We start from the raw sequence: 19,543 nt of genomic DNA, 5'->3' as shown, positions 1-19,543 counted from the left end.
GTTATTGATTTATTTTCCCTTCTTCCAAAGTGTAATTGATTTATCTCCCGCTTTTTCCAAAGTGTAATTGATTTATCTCCCCTTATTCTAAAGTGTAATTGATTTATCTCCCCCTTATTCCAAAGTGTAATTGATTTTTCTCCCCTTATTCCAAAACGTTATTGATTTATTTCCCCTTATTCCAAAACGTTATTGATTTATCTCCCCTTATTTCAAAACGTTATTGATTTATCTCCCCTTATTCCAAAGATATGATTGTTTCAACTATAACGAAACAAATTTCCTGACATTTTTCCAAACTGCTTAGCCCAGAGGGGACTATACAGGAGGCATTGGACTCAGCAGGTGAAGGGATATTTTACAGAAATCTATATTTTGTTTTCTCTCCTTTTCAAACTTATAAACTTTGTTATGCGCTTTGAGCATGTTTAGTGTATATATAAGCTCAAGTTATTAAATTAAAACTCAATCTAAGGTGCGATTCCAATGTGCCTAAAGGTACAATCACATCATTCTAAATCGGACACGAAAGGTGCGATCACATCATTCTAAATATGAATCTAAAGGTGAAATCACATTCTAATTTGACACTGAAGGTACGATCTGACTAAAGGCGTGATACCTTCATTCTCAATCTGACTCTAAAGGTGCAATCACATCATTCTAAATATGACTCTAAAGGTGTGATCACATTATTCTCAATCTGACTCTAAAGGTGCGATCACATCATCCATACTGTGTTCAATTTACTCATAAATCTGAATATGATTATTTTTCTTCCTTATTTTGATATAACAACCTGTCTGTTTCCACGACTTACTATTTACACATATATCTACCTATCTACCTACCTACAGGGGGGTCACAATAGCTCATTTGTTAGAATTGGATTTCAGGCTTTTTTTTAATTTGTTAGAATTGGATTTCAGGCTTTTTTTTAATTTGTTAGAATTGGATTTCAGGCTTTTTTTAATTTGTTAGAATTGGGATTTTAGGCTTTTTAAAAATTTGTTAGAATTGGCATTCCGCATTTTTTTAATTTGTTAGAATTGGATTTTAGGCTTTTTTTTAATTTGTTAGAATTGGCTTTCCGCATTTTTTGAATTTGTTAGAATTGGCTTTCAGGCTTTTTTTTAATTTGTTAGATTGGATTTCAGGCTTTTTTTAATTTGTTAGAAAGTGGTTCACTGAACACACACACACACACACACACACACACACACACACACACACACAAAGACAATTGCAGGAGGTGAATTGAAGCAAGACGTAAATCTTTATTATTTACACTACATAGGTATAATTATAAATACTCTGGACTTTTATTTTGAACTCGTAACAATCCGTGTTTCAATTTCGCCGTGTTTCAATTTCGCCGTGTTTCAATTTCGCCGTAGATGATTTTTTATTTTTCTCTCTTTGAGTCAATATATTTCTGATTTACTCTTGTTAAAGCAAGTTTTCCTAATTAAATTTTTTTAAGTGCATTTTTTAAATTCTAATTTTCTGTTTTGTATTTTATCAAAGTTTTAACCAAATTGTATATCATCATCATTGTTATCGTTTTTTGTTATCATATTATCGTCTAATGTTGTTATTTATTGCTTTCAAATTCTACATTCCTAATTTCTTGCATTTCCAAAAAGTCTTAGGGGTAAAAATAGTTTTGGTTGTTTATTTGCTTTGTTTTTTGTTGTTTTGTTGGGGTTTTTTTGGGTTTTTTTTTTGTTGTTTTTTTTTTTTTTTTTGGGGGGGGGGGGGGGGGGGGGGGGGCGGGGGATTGGTTCAAATAGGGAACAGAAGTAGAACCAATATGAAACAATCAATAAGGGGGGTTGGGTTTTTTGGGGGGTTTTCTTTTTTTGGGGGGGGGGGGGGGGGGGGGAATTGAAATAGGGAACAGAAGTAGAACTAATAGCAAACAATCGATAAAGCGGGGTTGAGTTTGTTGTTGTTTTTTGTTTTTTTCTCCATCAAGTTGTTTATAAGCGAGTTTGTTTTAAGAGTGCTTTACAGTATGGGGAGATTATTTTTTTGTTTAAGGTTATTTTATGACAGGTATTTTGTTATGACTTACAAATGGTTTCATTTCAATTAACTATTGGATATTTAAGCGCTTAGAGTCTGGTGTCTCTGAGTTATAGCGCTATATAAGTTTTCAGCATTATTTCAACATTATGTCCAGTTGTTTTATTCTACGTGGTTGACTGCTGGGCATATAATGTGGTCAACGGGGGTCTTTGAAAAATACAAATAACACGGATATGTGCACTGTTATAGTTATAGTTTATCATAGAACATCTCATCCCCCCCCCCCCCCTCTTAACAATACACACACACAAAATTAGTTTTACAATTGTCAATTTGCTTTACAACCGTTACATTTTTAAAAAAAATTTTTTAAATTTTAGTATTTTATTTTATTTATTTATTCTTTTTTGTTTGTTTGTTTGTGGTTTTTTTTTTTTTTTTTGGTTTGTTTTCCGTTTGATCGAATTTTCTGAAGGCTTTTTTAAAGAGTGTAGGAATAATAATATTACATATTATAGTCAATGAGCATGTTGGCATGAGAATAATATTGTCGTTTTTTTTTTTTTCAATTATTATCAATATGATTATTATCATTATAATGATGAAAAATGTTATTATTATTGTTATTATTATTATTATTGATATTATTATTATTATTATTATTATTATTATTATTATTATTATTATTATTATTATTATTATTATCATTATTGTCATCAGTATCATCTTCATCATCATCATCATTATTATTATTATTATTATTATTAATAATAATTTTATTAATTTCATTATTTTTATTATTATTATTGTTATTATTATTATCATCAGTATCATCATCATCATTATTATTATTATCATTATTATTATTATTATTATGATTATGATAATGTACCAGTAAGTACACTTTAATTCTATCACCCCTTGTATTCTGATTCCACCCAACCAGTCCACGCCTTGTCCAGGATAGACAACACCAAATAATAAAATGAATGACAATAATAAATTACTACTCATCCCCTTTCTCTGTTTGTCTTCTTATGTCTGTTTTGGTTTTCATTTGTGGCACAATAAGCTCACTGCATGTGCGGCTATTGTGTTCTAGTGGTATGACACTCGCTTTCGGATCGGAAGGTCCTGGGGTCGAGCCTTGCTCGCTCAGCGCATAGTTGAGTCCTTGGAGAAGGCTCTTTACTCACATTCTCTCGCCGTACTCAGGTGTAAAATGAGTACCTGGCTGGTAACAGCGTTGTCTCTGTCCCAAAAAAAATTGTAATATCGCCTAACAGGCGTCATGTCTCGTCCTACATGTTATGTGTTGCTGTTGGTCAGGGACCCCTTGTAAAGCGCTTTGAGTATGTTTAGTGGATATTGCTCTATATAAAGCTCAACTTTTTTAGAGCTCACTTCATTGCCAGTAATAAGAAAGGCAATGGGGTAGTTTAAAAAAAATATTCTAGATTTACAATTAAAATCACCCACAAGGTAAGCCAAATGGGTCTGGTTTGTTTTTGTTGTTTTTCAGGGTTTTACGGCGCTTGCAACAAATTTAGGTCATATCAGCGCCAGTAAAAAGAAAGAAAATGGGATAGTAAAAAGTTATAGAATTACAATTAAAGCATGCAAGAATATGGCAGACAAAGGGGAATTAGTTCAAATAGGGAACAGATGTAGATTCCAAGAGCACAACATCAATGTACTTAGTTTGAGATCACTTAAAAGTCTTACCAGGACACCAGCACAAGTCCCCACTAATAGGAATACACTCAAATGCTTACATTATAGTATAATAATCAAAATAACAAATATAACAATACATAACAGAGAGATGATTTACAAGGGAAAATAAATATCATCTCCCCAAAAAAAATCCAAACTTATAATAACTATGCATTTGACTTTTTCCCTCCCAGTCAAGCACTACAGCCAGGGCCAAGGCAAAACTTAGTAATCTCATTCCAAGACAAAGACAGAAATGTTTTTTTTTTGTTGTTTGTTTTTAAGGGTTTTACAGCGCTCGCAACACATTTAGGTCATATCAGCGCCAGTAAAAAGGAAGAAAATTGGATAGTAAAAACATTCAAGGTGTACAATTAAAAGGACTTGAGGAAAGAGTAGGACAAGGGGAAAAGGTTCAAATAGGGAACAGATGTAGATTCCAAGAGCACACTATCAGTGTACTTAGTTTGAGATCACCTAAAAGTCCCACCCAGACACCAGCACAAGTCCCCACTAAGAGGGATACACTCAAATGTTTAAAAACCATATGTTAAGAATAAAACAAAATAGTACATAATAGAGAGATGATTTACAAGGAAAAAAATATCATCTCCCAAAACTCTAACTATACACTAGACTGTTTCCCTCCCAGCTAGGGTATCAGGCCAGGGCCTGGACAAAACCAAGTAATCTCATTCCAAGACAAAGACAGAAAGTATGTTGGAAAACAGACATAAGGGGATAGAAGACAGTATGTACCTCCCTGCCCACTATGGGAGGGCAGGAACCCCACCCAGCCATGGGGGAGGGGGGGGGGGGGTAGATAGAGGACATAACAAGTACCTCCCCTCCCCACTATGGGAGGTCGGGAACCCCCACCCAGGCTCTCATTCTCATCTGACAATAAATGAACAACAACATGACCACGTGACTCTGTGTGGATATTTAGTGTGTTTATTTGTATAACAATGTATTTTTTACTATATAAACCTACCAAGTCATTTCAAAGTCGTCAATTAAAATCAGCAAATTTTTTTTTTAAATACACAGCGGCTACAGACTAGACAAAATATTTTCTTTGATTTTGTGACAAATTTCATTCCAGTCCAGAAATATCAACATTTCTCAACCAATTTCTGTTTTAGTTTTAATTCGTTATGTGACGTTGCCAAGTCATAATGTCAGTAAAATATTGTTTGTTTTTTTTGTTTTTAAGGGTTTTACGGCGCTTGCAACACATTAAGGTTATATCAGCGCCAGTAAAAAGGAAGAAAATGGGAAAGTGAAAAGTTCTAGAATTACAATTAAAGCGCCCAAAGAAAAGGTAAGACAAAGGGGAATTGGTTCAAATAGGAAACAGATGTAGATTCCAAGAGCACACTATCAAAGTACTTAGTTTGAGATCACCTAAAAGTTCCATCCAGACACAAGCACAGGTCCTAAGAGGAATACACTCAAATGTTTACAAATCATATATAATATGTAAACTAAACATAAAACAGTGCATAACAGAGAGATGATTTACAAGGGAAAAAATAACATCTCCCAAAACTAACTATATATTTGACTGTTTCCCTCCAACCAGGGTATCCGGCCAGGGCCAGGACAAAACCAAGTAATCTCATTCTAAGACAAAGATAGAAAGCAAATCGGAAAACAGATATAGTGGGATAGAAGACACAGTAAGTGCCTCTCTGCCCGCTACGGGAAGTCCGGAACCCCGCCCACCGAAGGCATTTAATTTGATTAGAAAGGGAAAACAGATACTGGGGAATAGAAGACTCAGCAAAAATTACCTCTTTGCGTACCACGGGGGGGGGGGGGGGGGGGGGGGTCAGAAGACCTCAGCCATGGTAAATTGGAGAGGTGTTGATATAACTGGACTAGACTGTAATACATGGATATAAATTCTTGTCATCAAAACAACAAATAAACCAATAAGCGACGATATGACCAGGTAGACACCGATGGTGTTTAAGTAGATGTTAGGGGTGGTGGCTGGAGTAGATGATTGTCGGGGTTTTTTTTTTTTAAGATGCAGGGGGATAGAAGACACAGTATGTACCTCCCTTCCCCACTATGGGAGGTCAGGAACCCCACCCAGTCCCCACTATGGGAGGTCAAGAACCCCAGCCAGATACAGGGGGATAGAAGACACAGTATGTACCTCTCTTCCCCACTATGGGAGGTCAGGAACCCCAGCCAGTCCCCACTATAGGAGGTCAGGAACCCCACCCAGTCCCCACTATGGGAGGTCAGGAACCCCATCCCAGTCCCCACTATGGGAGGTCAGGAACCCCACCCAGTCCCCACTATGGGAGGTCAAGAACCCCACCCAGTCCCCACTATGGGAGGTCAAGAACCCCAGCCAGCCACCCAGGAGTAGTTGATTACGACAAGAGAATGGAAGACGTGGCGTGTCATGTAACGGTGGCTGTGGTTGTGGTGGACACGACGAAGACGATGATGATGATGATGATGATGTGGACACGACGACAGCCACCATGATGAAAATGCCGATATGTAGAAGACGATGATGATGATGACAACAATGATGATTGATTGATAGATAATGACAATGACAATGAAAACAACATTCTCTTCAATACAAAAAATTGAACAGTGAGCCCCGATATTTCAAGACAAACCAATGACCAAAATACGACAACAACAACAGCAACGGCATCACATGCGTCAACAATGACAAATGTTGTCCTAACAATAAAGCATTTAAAAAATCTAAATTTACAAAATTTACACGACTTCATGAATTGAATGTCGTCTCCAAAAGTTTGTTTTTGTTTCGCTTTTAAGGGTTTTACAGCACTTGCAACACATTAAGGTCATATCAGCTCCAGTAAAAAGGAAGAGAATGGGATAGTAAAAAGTTCTAGAATTACAATTAAAGCACCCAAGAAACGGTAAGACAAAGGGGAATTGGTTCAAATATTACGGCACTTGCAACACATTGTAGGTCATTTCAGCGCCAGTAAAAAGGAAGAAAATTGGAAAGTAAAAACATTCTCGCAGTACAATTAAAAGGACTTGAGGAAAAAGTAAGACAAACGGGAATTGGTTCAAACAGGGAACAGATGTAGATTCCAAGAGCACACTATCCGTGTACTTGGTTTAAGATCACCAAAAAGTTTCACCCAGCACAAGATTCCACTAAGATTCAAATGTTTACAAATCGAGTGTTAAAAATAAACACTACAACAGATAACAGAGAGATGATTTACAATTTAAAAAATATCATCTACCAAAACTATAACTATACATTCGACTGTTTTCCTCCCAGCCAAGGACTCCAGCCAGATCCAGGACAAAACTAAATAATCTCATTCCAAGACATAGACAGAAAGCAATTAGAAAACAGACAAAGGGGGGTAGAAGACACCGCATGTACCTCCCTGCCCACTATGGGAAGTCAGGATCCCCACCCAGCGTCTCCAAAAGGATGACCTTTTAATTTAAAAACAAGAATAAATCATGCGCATAAATTAGGACACACTCCCCTTTCAACGACCACGTGTTAAAAATCACATAGGTAAGTAAAATCAAATCTATCCAATTATTAAACATTATAATATTGATATGTACGTAGCTCACTGCAATATTTAAGATAATTTTTAACTGATGCGTCTTTGTGTTTGTTTTTTTTTGTTTTTAAGGGTTTTACGGCGCTTGCAACACATTTAGGTTATATCAGCGCCAGTAAAAAGGAAGAAAATGGGATAGTCAAAAGTTCTAGAATTACAATTAAAGCACCCAAGAAAAAGTAAGACAAATGGGAACTGAGAACAAATAGGGCTCAGATGTAGATTCCAAGAGCATTCCACCAATGTACTTAGTTTGAAATCACCTACAAGTCTCATCCACAAGCACAAAATCCAACAAAGAGGAATACACTCAAATGCTTACATTATACATTCAAAATAAAAATAATAATACATAACAGAGAGATGATTTACAAGGAAAAAAATATCATCTCCCAAAACAATAACTATGCATTTGACTGTTTCCCTCCCAGCCAGGACTCCGACCAGGGCCAGGACAAAACCAAGTAATCTCATTCCAAGACAAAGGCAGAAAGCAAGTTGGAAAACAGACATAAGGGGATAGAAGATACAGTATGTACCTCCCTGCCCACTATGGGAGGTCAGGATCCCCACCCAGGCGTCTTTGTGAATCCCTCATGATACAACATGAACAAATGGTGCTTATACATAAATAATACACACACATATATATATATATATATATATATATATATATATATATATATATATATATATATATATATATATATATATATATAATATATATATATGATATATACATGCTCTGATATGTTACAGACTAACTCTCTCCATATTCATGATTTTCATAATGTTTTTTTAAAACGTCATCTATCTGTCCAACATAAATATTGATTTATTTTTTTTTTAATTCGAACTGGAAAATAATAAGTACACGCCAATTTATTTCAACAAAATTATAACTAAAAAAAACCCACAAAAATCTTCAAATGTTGTGATGGACAAAAGAAATCTGAATGAAAAAAAAACAACTGTTGTCTGTATTGTAATGAATGTGATGATACAATGGTGAGGTGAGGGTTAAGTAATCGCACACTATATCATCATATAGATAGAATGCGCTTGGCCAAGGAGTTCACAACATTACCATCCGGAAGTATAACGGACCAACACACAAACTCTGTGTAACCATGAACTTTTATAGTCTGGTTAATACAGTTTAGAGAGAACAACTCACAAACGCGGATGGCAAAAACAATAACAAAGGCCTGAGTGACGTCATCTGCATACTATCTATATCGATATAACATATACATCAAGGGCATTGGACTCTACCAGTGTGTAAGAATGAGAGAGTTGATTTTGAGAAAAATATGATAAAAACAGTGTGGTATCTGCAATAACTCTTATCATAAGTACTTAGATTATACGACAATTCATGCAAAAATAACAGGATTGTGGTTAAGTATCTGTTGAGTAATTGTTTGTTTGTTTTTTAAGGGTTTTTACGGCGCTTGCAACACATTAAGGTCATATCAGCGCCAGGAAAAAGGAAGAAAATGGGATAGTCAAAAGTTCTAGAATTACAATTAAAGCATCCAAGAATAAGGCAGACAAAGGGGAATTTGTTCAAATAGGGAACAGATGTAGATTCCAAGAGCACACTATCAGTGTACTTAGTTTAAGATCACCTATAAGTCTCATTCAGACACAAGCACAGGTCCCCGCCAAGAGGAACACACTCAAATGTTTACAAATCATACATATGTAAAAGGAAAATAATACAGTGCATAACAGAGAGATGATTTACAAGGAAAAAAATATCATCTCCCAAAACTAACTACACATTTGACTGTTTCCCTTTCAGTCAGGGCTCCGGCCAGGGTCAGGATAAAACCGAGTAATCTCATTCCAAGACAAAGACAGAAAGCATGTTGGAAAACAGATATAAGGGGATAAAAGACACAGTATGTACCCCCCTGCCCACTATGGGAGGTCAGGAACCCCACCCAGTATCTGTTGAGTAAGAAGGAAGGAGAGAGGAGGAATTCGGATTTAAAATAAAACTAAACAAATAAACATTATCGTCTGTGTTGCTTCCACGGCTGGAGTCACATGACCTGGATATTGATTTGTTTTGTTTTTGTTCTTAAGGGCTTTTACGGCGCTTGCAACACATTTCGGTCATATCAGTTAGTTTTTAAGTGTTTTACGGCGATGCAACACGTTTAGGTTATATCAGCGCCAGTAAAAAGGAAGAAAATGGGATAGTAAAAAGTTCTAGAATTACAATTAAAGCAGCCAAGAAAAAGTAAGACATAGGGGAACTAGGAACAAATAGGGATCAGATGTAGATTCCAAGAGCACACCACCAATGTACTTAGTTTGAAATCACCTATAAGTCTCATCCGGACACAAGCACAAAATCAAACAAAGAGGAATACAGTTAAGTTTAAGTTAAGTTTTTAAGGGTTTTACGGCGCTTGCAACACATTTAGGTCATATCAGCGCCAGTAAAAAGGAAGAAAATGGGATAGTAAAAAGTTCTAGAATGACAATTAAAGCACCCAAGAGAAAGTAAGACAAAGGGGAATGGGAACAAATAGGGATCAGATGTAGATTCCAAGAGCATACCATCAATGTACTTAGTTTGAGATCACCTATGTCTCATCCGGATATAAGCACAAAATCCAACAAAGAGGAATACACTCAAATGCTTACATTATACATTCAAAATAACCAATATAATAATACATAACAGAGAGATGATTTACAAGGAAAAAAATATCATCTCCCAAAACAATAACTATGCATTTGACTGTTTCCCTCTCAGCCAGGACTCCGACGAGGGCCCGGAAAAAACCAAGTAATCTCATTCCAAGACAAAGACAGAAAGCTTGTTGGATAAGATATAAGGGGATAGAAGACACAGTATGTACCTCCCTGCCCGCTATGGGAGGTCAGGATCCCCACCCAGTAAGAGGAATACACTCAAATGCTTATATTATACATTTCAAATAATAAATATAATAATACATAACAGAAAGATGATTTACAAGGAAAAAAATATCATCTCCCAAAACAATAACTATCATTTGACTGTTTCCCTCCCAGCCAGGACTCCGGCCAGGGCTAGGACAAAACCAAGTAATCTCATTCCAAGACAAAGACAGAAAGCATGTTGGAAAACAGATATAGGGGGATAGAAGACACAGTATGTACCCCCCTGCCCACTATGGGAGGTCAGTCGGTCGTATCAGCGCCGGTGAAAAGGAAGAAAATTGGATAGTAAAAACATTCTAGGTGTACAATTAAAAGGAATTGAGGAAAAAGTTAGACAAGGGGGAATAGTTCAAATAGGGAACAGATGTAGATTCCAAGAGCACAGCATCAGTGTACTTAGTTTGAGATCACCTAAAAGTCTTACCCAGACACCAGCACAGGAACCTACTAAGAGGAACACACTCAAATGTTTACATATAAAATGTTAAAAATAAAAATAACAGTACATAACAGAGAGATGGTTTACAAGGAAAAAAAATAACATCTCCCAAAACTATAACTATACATTCGACTGTGTCCCTCCCAGCCAAGGAACTCCGGCAAGGATCAGGACACTACTAAGTAATCTCATTCCAAGACAATGACAGGAAACAATTGGGAAACGGGTATCGGGGGATAGAAGACACAGCAAGTACTTCCCTGCCCTCTATGGGAGGTCATGAACCCTGCCTGGACAAATTATTTGTTTTTGAAGGCCCTTGTGACACTTTTAAGTCATACAATTGCCAATACTAATCACAAGAAACAAACGTCAAATGTCTAATATATCATTTTTTTGTAAATAAAAATTTAAAATTTCATGCAAATTAACTAATGACAATTTTATCACAACAAAGACAAATGCTGATCTTTGACAATTGACAATTTTATCACAACAACAAAGACAAATGCTGATCTTTGACAATTGACAATTTTATCACAACAAAGACAAATGCTGTTCTAACTCTACAAGAAAAGTCAAAGTTTTCAGCGATTGTTTTTTTTTTTTTTTTTACACAATATACATTATAATACAATGGATGGAAGTGTAAATGATAATAATAATAATAATAATAATAATAATAATAATAATAATAATAATAATATGTAGCATGTCAATACAATAAAGTGTTATACATCAGAGTTTTAATAATACTTGGTATTGAGATAAAAACAAACAAGGATATTATACAACTGTGGTTTCAAAATCAATTTTAAAAAGAATAATTGGGTATTTCCGATAAAATTAGATCACTTTTATGTGGCTATGTGATCTAGTAAGTTGTCACTCACCATCACGACCAAAGGTCCAGGGTTTGAATCTTCTTACTCTGAGCAGCGGTGCATCGTTGAGTTCTTGGAAAAGAAAAGGCTCTTTACTCACATTCTCACCCACCCCGTACTCAGGTGTAAAATGAGTACCTGGCCGTTAAAAGCATTGCGTTCTGTCTGAAAAAAAAAAAATTTGTAATATTGCCTCACAGGCAATGTCTCGTTCCTACACGTTAAGTGTTGCTGTTGACTATGAGGGAAGGGAGGCCGTTTAAAGCGTTTTTGTTTTGTTTGTTTTGTTTGTTTGTTGCTTTAGGTCTCTTCCAACACAATTGAGGTTACATGAGAGACCGCTGAAACAAAAAAACAAGCAATCTAACAAAAATAGTACAAATGTCAATCAAAAGCATAACCTAAAGATATCATAAGCTAAATTATAAATAACCAAGAACAAACAGGCAGAGGATTTACAGGAAAAAAAATATCCCCTGTCAAAAATACAATCACAAACCAAAGAAGCAGGATAGGCTAGTAAAGAGAAGAAGAAACGACATCACTATCGGATCGTACACCCATGCGAACATCATAGGTATATGATTCAAGGGTGATGCTCCCATCCAACCACCCGCTAAAGCATTTTGGGCACGTTTGTTGCATGGATATTTAGATAACGGTAGGGGCTGTTCACTCTTTCATGGATATTGTGCTATTCAAAGGCTTCAGTTTTTTGGGGTTTTTTTTTTAAATAACTCTATGAAAAAAAAAAAAATTAAAATTACAATTTTTTTTTTTTCAAATCTGACACAGCCAATATCATGTTTCGGTCTTATATAAACCCTTTACATATTTGGTATCATATAAAAATATTCACTTCTACATGTCCTATATATATATATATATATATATATATATATATATATATATATATATATATATATATATATATATATATATATATATATATATATAAATGTTATATTTATCTCTATGTCAGTCTGTACAGATTTCCATCATAGTCAATGTTGCAGTTTCGTAAACAGAAATCAATAGAATCCGATAAATTTCAATGAACTAAATCACCCACCACAAAAGTCCCAAGGCTAGGACGATGTAGTCTCAAAAGTATGCAACAAAAATCAATATAAAAGCCGCCAAAAAAAAAAATAATAATAATAATAATAATAATAACCAGAACAAACAAACAAATAAAGCAGACAAACAAACAAACGAACGAGTGTTTCAGATTCAAATCCATCTCAACTAATAATATTTTTTAAAAAGATTAAATAATTTTAAAATTAAAATTATAACAACATTATGATTATCAGAAGCGCCCACAAGTGAAATTATTACTAGTGATGACGATAAAAGACACTTGAGGACTAAGGAAGATCAATGGGAACTCGCAAACCAGCAATTTTTAAAAATTGAAATTTCATCTTCCGACACAAATTTCGACTCCTGATGGACCTTGTCATAAAACTAAATACGATCTTTTCCTCTCATATTAAAAACTTATTTTTTCATTAAAATTAGATCAGAGATGTCACCTGACTTGAATTGTTTTATAAATAAAATAAAAAATTAATAAAATAAAAAATATAAAATTTAATTTTAAAAAGAAATAAAGAGAGAGAAAAAAAAAAAGAAAGAAAAGATAAAAACAAAAAATTTTAAAAACCTTGTAAAAAATATCCAGCTATTTTTATAAATATTTATGGCATTGAACAAGACGTTATTGTATATCCATACTGGCCACTTCTTGTAATGAGCCATCAAAAAATGAAAATAAATAAACTTCACATGAATTTCGACTTAATTAAATAACGAGACTTGTAAGAATGGTTTTTATGTCAGACGTATGGATGATTCGAGGACCGCGAATAAACACTAAAAAACATCTGGCAGTTTTGTTTTTTTATAACAAAATAAATCAGAACGTCCATAGCTCAACTTGGACAAACGACTCGTCAAAAGTTGTAGATACATTGACCATAGATAGACAAGACATTATCAAAGACTGGTCAAAGGTTGTGAATACATTGACCATAGATAGACAAGACATTATCAAAGACTGGTCAAAGGTTGTGAATACATTGACCATAGATAGACAAGACATTATCAAAGACTGGTCAAAGGCTGTGAATACATTGACCATAGATAGACAAGACATTATCAAAGACTGGTCAAAGGTTGTGAATACATTGACCATAGATAGACAAGACATTATAAAAGACTGGTCAAAGGTTGTACATACATTGATACACCTGTAAATGAGCTCTATAAAAATTGACTGAAACTGAAACTCTTCGTAATTCGTCGTAGCCGTAAGATCCAAAGAATCGAAATGAAAGGTAAACAGCAAGCTTGTTTGAGCAAAACAATGGCAGAAAACTCATTCCCGCGGGAATTAATTAGGCCACTTATATTTGTTCCTTATAATAGGTACCCAATCCGTGAAGAAACTAGAAACGGTCAACCAGTTTGTTTACAATGTGAGGCAATCGAGATGTACTGTGGCAATCCCTAACCTTCCATTTGATGGTGTCTACATAACGCACTTCCGGCTTTCGCATTTTACTTTTTTCATACTTTTACTTCCTTCCAGGTAAATGTGGTCAATTTTGGCTTAGATGAAACAGTGAAATTTATCGCTCGGCAGCTTAGCTAAAATTGGCTACCATTGGGATCACGACAGGTTTGGAAAGTGAAAAAATAATTTCACGAAGGCTGTGTGAAAATACACTGGGATGTCTTCAGACACGCAATTCTAAAAACCATCACTTAGCCTTGGCAATATATCCATTGTAAATATAAACGGCCCATGAGCTATGCATAGCGCTGTGGAACATTCCTAATTACTTTACAGTAATTCGAATACGATTCATGAATTATTTCTTTCTTCATTTCCTTCTTTCCTTTTCTAAAATATTTGAATTTGACGAATTGACTGATTTCAGTTAATTGACTGAGAATTTACAGGTCTAAATTGACCATAGATAGACAAGACATTATAAACATGCCAAAATCTGAATGTCCGCAATCAAAACAGTATTATATTGGCTTAATAAAATCAGTAAGGGTGGATTTAAAAAGGAAGAAAGTAGGATGGTCAACGAAAATCTAAATTTACCATTAAAAGTACACGGGAAAAAGTAATAAAAAGGGGAATGGTTTAAAAAGGGAACAGAAGTAGATTCCAAGAGCACACTATCATCGTACTTAAATTTAGATCAAATAAAAGTCTCATCCAGATACAAGAACAGAATTCCACTAAGAGAAATACACTCAAATACTTACAAATCATTATATTCACAACAAAAAATATAATTACATAACAGAGAGATGTTCTAAAAGGCTCCCAAAACTATAACTATACATTTGACTGATTCCCTCCCAGCCAAGGACTCTGACCAGAGCCAGGACAAAACCAAGTAATCTCATTCCAAGACAGAAAGCCAGTTGCAAAACAGATATAGAGGGATAGAAGACACAGCAAGTGATAAATACATGTGACCAACTGGCCTAATTCCCTGCTCTGCCACACAAAGACTGTATCATAAACGACAATCAATGATTTAACATTCACAATCACACAAAGATTGTATCATAAACGACATTGAATGATTTAACAAAAACATTCACAATCACACAAAGATTGTATCGTAAATGACAATCAATGATTTAACATTCACAATCACACAAAGATTGTATCATAAACGACATTGAATGATTTAACAAATACATTCACAATCACACAAAGATTGTATCGTAAACAACAATCAATGATTTAACATTCACAATCACACAAAGACTGTAACATAAACGACAATTTGAACATTCACAATCACACAAAGACTGTAACATAAACGACAATCAATGATTTAACATTCACAATCACAAAATAAACTTTTTTTCATCTTTAACATTACAAGAAACAAATAATTGTATCATCTCTCGACAGATTTCCAAAAACTTCAACGTTGCGTAGGTCCATTGTTCATTCCATACGATATACGACTTTATAATCAAATATAAACAAATAATTTAAAAATATCAAGCAAAGTGGTGTTGGTGTATATAAAAACAAAATTGAGAAAATAGAGTTTAAAAACTTTAACAATCAGCAACAAATAACTTTTTGTTTTAGATTTGGATTTTGGTGGGGAGGGGGGGGGGGGGGATTCCCCCTATAAAGCCATGTTTTTTTTTGTTTTTAAGGGTTTTACGGCGCTTGCAACACATTTAGGTTATATCAGCGCCAGTAAAAAGGAAGAAAATGGGATAGTAAAAAGTTCTAGAATTACAATTAAAGCACCCAAGAGAAAGTAAGACAAAGGGGAATTGAGAATAAATAGGGATCAGATGTAGATTCCAAGAGCATACCACCAATGTACTTAGTTTGAAATCACCTACCAGTCTCATCCAGACACAAGCACAAAATCCAACAAAGAGGAACACACTCAAATGCTTACATTATACATTCAAAATAAAAATAATAATACATAACAGAGAGATGATTTACAAGGAAAAAAATATCATCTCCCAAAACAATAACTATGCATTTGACTGTTTCCCTCCCAGCCAGGATTCCGGCCAGTGCCAGGACAAAACCAAGTAATCTCTTTCCGAGACAAAGACAGAAAGCATGTTGGATAACAGATATAGGGGGATAGAAGACACAGTATGTACCTCCCTGCCCGCTATGGGAGATCAGGATCCCCACCCAGTATATATAAAGCCATGATTTGTCTCTTTTTTTTTATATGTGGTATCCACCCAAACAACCCAATGATAATGAATTCCTTCCGTAGTTCTATAAAACAATTTAACATTCATGCATTTTTGTGCGAAGCCCCAGTCGACTGATGACAACAGATTTCTGCTTCAGTTCTATAAAATAATATTGATGTATACAGTATTTTCGTCTCCAAAACCAGACGACCTGAACGGATAACAAAGAATTCCTTCTATAAAATAAGTTAATAATAATGAAATATTTTATTTTTGTGTCCAAGTGATTCGAACCCAGACAACTAAATAGTTTTGTTTCTCCATTTCATTTTTTAAAAATCGACTATATTGCTTTATACAATTATGTCAATATATTTCATCATGCTTATGTATTCATTCGTGTATTCCCGTTTGTACAACTGATTCCTCTGAATAAAGTTTATTATTCATCGATAAATTAAGTAGATGTATCTATTTATTTATTTATTATTCATTGATAAATAAAGCTTATCTAAATATTTATCTATTTTTTAAACTATTCATTTCTCTAAAATCAATTCCTTTCATAGTTCTATGAAATAATAATTTAACATTGATCTATTTTCGAGTCCAAGTGTTACAACAACGACTTTATATCTAGCCAGACTGGCAGATTTTGTGACGGATCGATCAGACCTTGGCCGAATCGGCCTGTCGGCCATGAATGTTGACGATGTGACGCACCAAATTGTTGTTCCGGTTAAACGCTTTATGACAAATGTTACACTGGTGAGGTTTCTCTCCCGTGTGGGTCCTCATGTGCTTTTTCAGGTCGCTGTTTTCCACAAACGCTTTCCCGCACACGCCACATATATGGTTCTTCTCACCCGTGTGCGATTTCATGTGCGTCGTGAGGTAACTGCTCTGATTGAACGATTTGTTGCAGATGACGCAGATGTGAGGCCGTTCACCCGTGTGGATTCGCATGTGAATCTTGACGTCGCCTTTCTGGGAAAACCCTTTCCCGCAGATCAAGCAGACGTGCGGCTTCTCCCCCGAGTGAGTCTTGATGTGCCGTTGGAGATCCCCGCTCTGGTTGAAAGCTTTGGTGCAAATAGGGCAGATATGATTTTTCTCTCCGGTGTGAATTCGGACGTGTCGCCGCATGTCACTGCTTCTCCCAAAGGCCTTGCCGCAGATGTAACACTTGTGTCGTTTGACCTTCTCTGGTTTGAAGATGTCGACAATCTCAACAGGAGTGGTCGGAGTTTCTGAGAATCAAGAAATATTGGATTTATTGAACGGATACCTTTTACACCTATTCATATTCTACCCGCGATTATCCCTATTTCTTTTTTTTGCGCACCAAATTTTTATGCGTTGTTTCAATTCCGCTCAATTTGGAACTCCTAAGTTACAGATCGAACACCCCTTCTTTTTTTTTTTGTTTACTTTCCAACATTTTTCTACAGAGAGGACCTAAAAAATATCTCTTGTCGTCTATCTGGAATTCAGTAATATATTTATGTCTTTATTGTTTTCTGTTGTTAACTGAAGAAGGGTTTTGAGCCCGAAACGTTCAGTGTTTTTGTATTTTGTTCTTTTTTGAAGCTGTTATATTTATTTTTTGTTTATTACTTTTTACAGTCCACAGCTTCTAGCAGCCTAGTATCACTTTGACAATCAATAAGACTAATTGAGAAATCTTTCAAACTTTCAATCGTCAAAATAAGGCTCAGTGATGATACTCACAAAAAGTCAAAAAGGAGGAAAAGTCTCGGAAAAACGGAAAACTCACCTAGAACATTCTTGCACCACAGGAAAGTAGGCAGGATGACTTCTTTTGAGTACAATTTTAAAACGCCCAGAGTCCAGTAAAAGGAGGAAATTTTATATATATCTTTTTTTTTTTAAAAAGGAGGTATTTTTTAAAGTTTAAAGATTTATTATATAAAAAAAAAGCAAAAGGAGGAAATGAAGGAAATATCCGCGGATCGAGGATCTGAGGAGGAAAACCGAGGAAAGGAAAGAAAACCGCGGATTTCCGCGGATCCGCGGAAAAGTATCATCACTGAAGGCTATTGAAACAAAAAACCAAATGTAGGATGTGACATGATAATGGTAAGAATATTCTTAAAGTCCTGTTCAATATGATACAAAATTCTATTTTTAGTTCCACGAAAACTCCTGACATATAAAAAAAAAAACGTTTTCAGATAGTGGGTCACAAAGTAAATCAAAAAAACATAAAATGTCAATGTGACGTAGGATAAGATTACACCACCCCCCCCCCCCCCCCCCCCTCATATCAGATTAAGTCAAGACTCAAAAAAAACAAGTTCCTTACCAGATATAGTCATAGACTCAAACACAAAAAAACGTAAAAACAATTTCCTTTTAAAAAAAACCTTGAAACAAGTTCCTTACCATATTTAGTTTGCATTAAAAACAAAAAAACTTTGAAACAAGTTCCCTACCATATTTAGTTTGCATCAAAAACAAAAAAACTTTGAAACAAGTTCCCTACCATATTTAGTTTGCCTCATAAACAAACAAAAATTTTGAAACAAGTTCCCTACCATATTTAGTTTGCCTCATAATCATAAAATGTTGAAACAAGTTCCATACCATATTTAGTTTGCCTCATCAACAAAAAAACTTTGAAACAAGTTCCATACCATATTTGTGACCCACCGTATCAAAGCGGTATCATGTCGGGATTCACTCAGTAAGGGAATTTGAATTCATAGCACCAAATATCCAACTTGGGTTTAATTTCTGTACGTTATGGTGGAGTATAAAGACTATTTCTTGCTTTGCAAAATCTTCTAAGGTCAAATTTCTCATCAATCTATCTCTAAATTCACTTTTGGGGTCTGAATCATCCCGACATAATACCGTTTTGAGACGGAGGGTCACATTTAATCAAACTCTTAACTTAAAATGTTGAAACCTCCCCTTACCAGATTTAGTCACAAAAAAAAAACAAAAACAAACAAAACAAAAAAAACCCCACTAAATACGTTACCAGATTTAGTTAGTCTCTTGATAAACTCCTCGTGTTCCTTGTCAATCTGAGGAGTGCCAGTCTGAGAATAGATAGAAATAAATAATTCATTACAAACATAACGATTTTTCTTTTCTTTGGAAAATACAAAAGTGAAAACTGGGTGACCATGTAGAGATAATATAATGGTACACTATACTGATGTTACTATGTAAAGATAATA

The 19,543-nt window shown here is 34.9% G+C and overlaps 1 protein-coding gene across 2 annotated transcripts in view; it reads right to left on the bottom strand.

The window, feature by feature from the left end:
• Positions 1 to 14,537: 14,537 nt before the first annotated feature.
• LOC144960279 (uncharacterized) overlaps positions 14,538 to 19,543 on the bottom strand; it is an 18,488-nt gene continuing 13,482 nt past the window's right edge. The window contains exons 5-6 of one of the 2 annotated variants that reach the window (XM_078893320.1): positions 19,342 to 19,402; positions 14,538 to 17,584 (exon numbers count right to left, since the gene is read on the bottom strand). In XM_078893320.1, coding sequence (XP_078749446.1) covers positions 17,004 to 17,584; positions 19,342 to 19,402 — 642 coding nt within the window. In that variant the 3' untranslated portion in view covers positions 14,538 to 17,003. The remainder of the gene's footprint in view (positions 17,585 to 19,341; positions 19,403 to 19,543) is intronic. The other variant, XM_078893321.1, reaches the window with a different exon arrangement.

This window comes from Berghia stephanieae, chromosome 15, assembly GCF_034508935.2.
Source record: "Berghia stephanieae isolate SIO BIC M18660-M18661 chromosome 15, UCSD_Bste_1.3, whole genome shotgun sequence".
NCBI classification, from domain to species: Eukaryota; Metazoa; Mollusca; class Gastropoda; order Nudibranchia; family Aeolidiidae; genus Berghia; species Berghia stephanieae.
The sequence above is the reverse complement of the archived record's forward strand: the minus strand, read 5'-3'. Positions and strand labels throughout refer to the sequence as shown.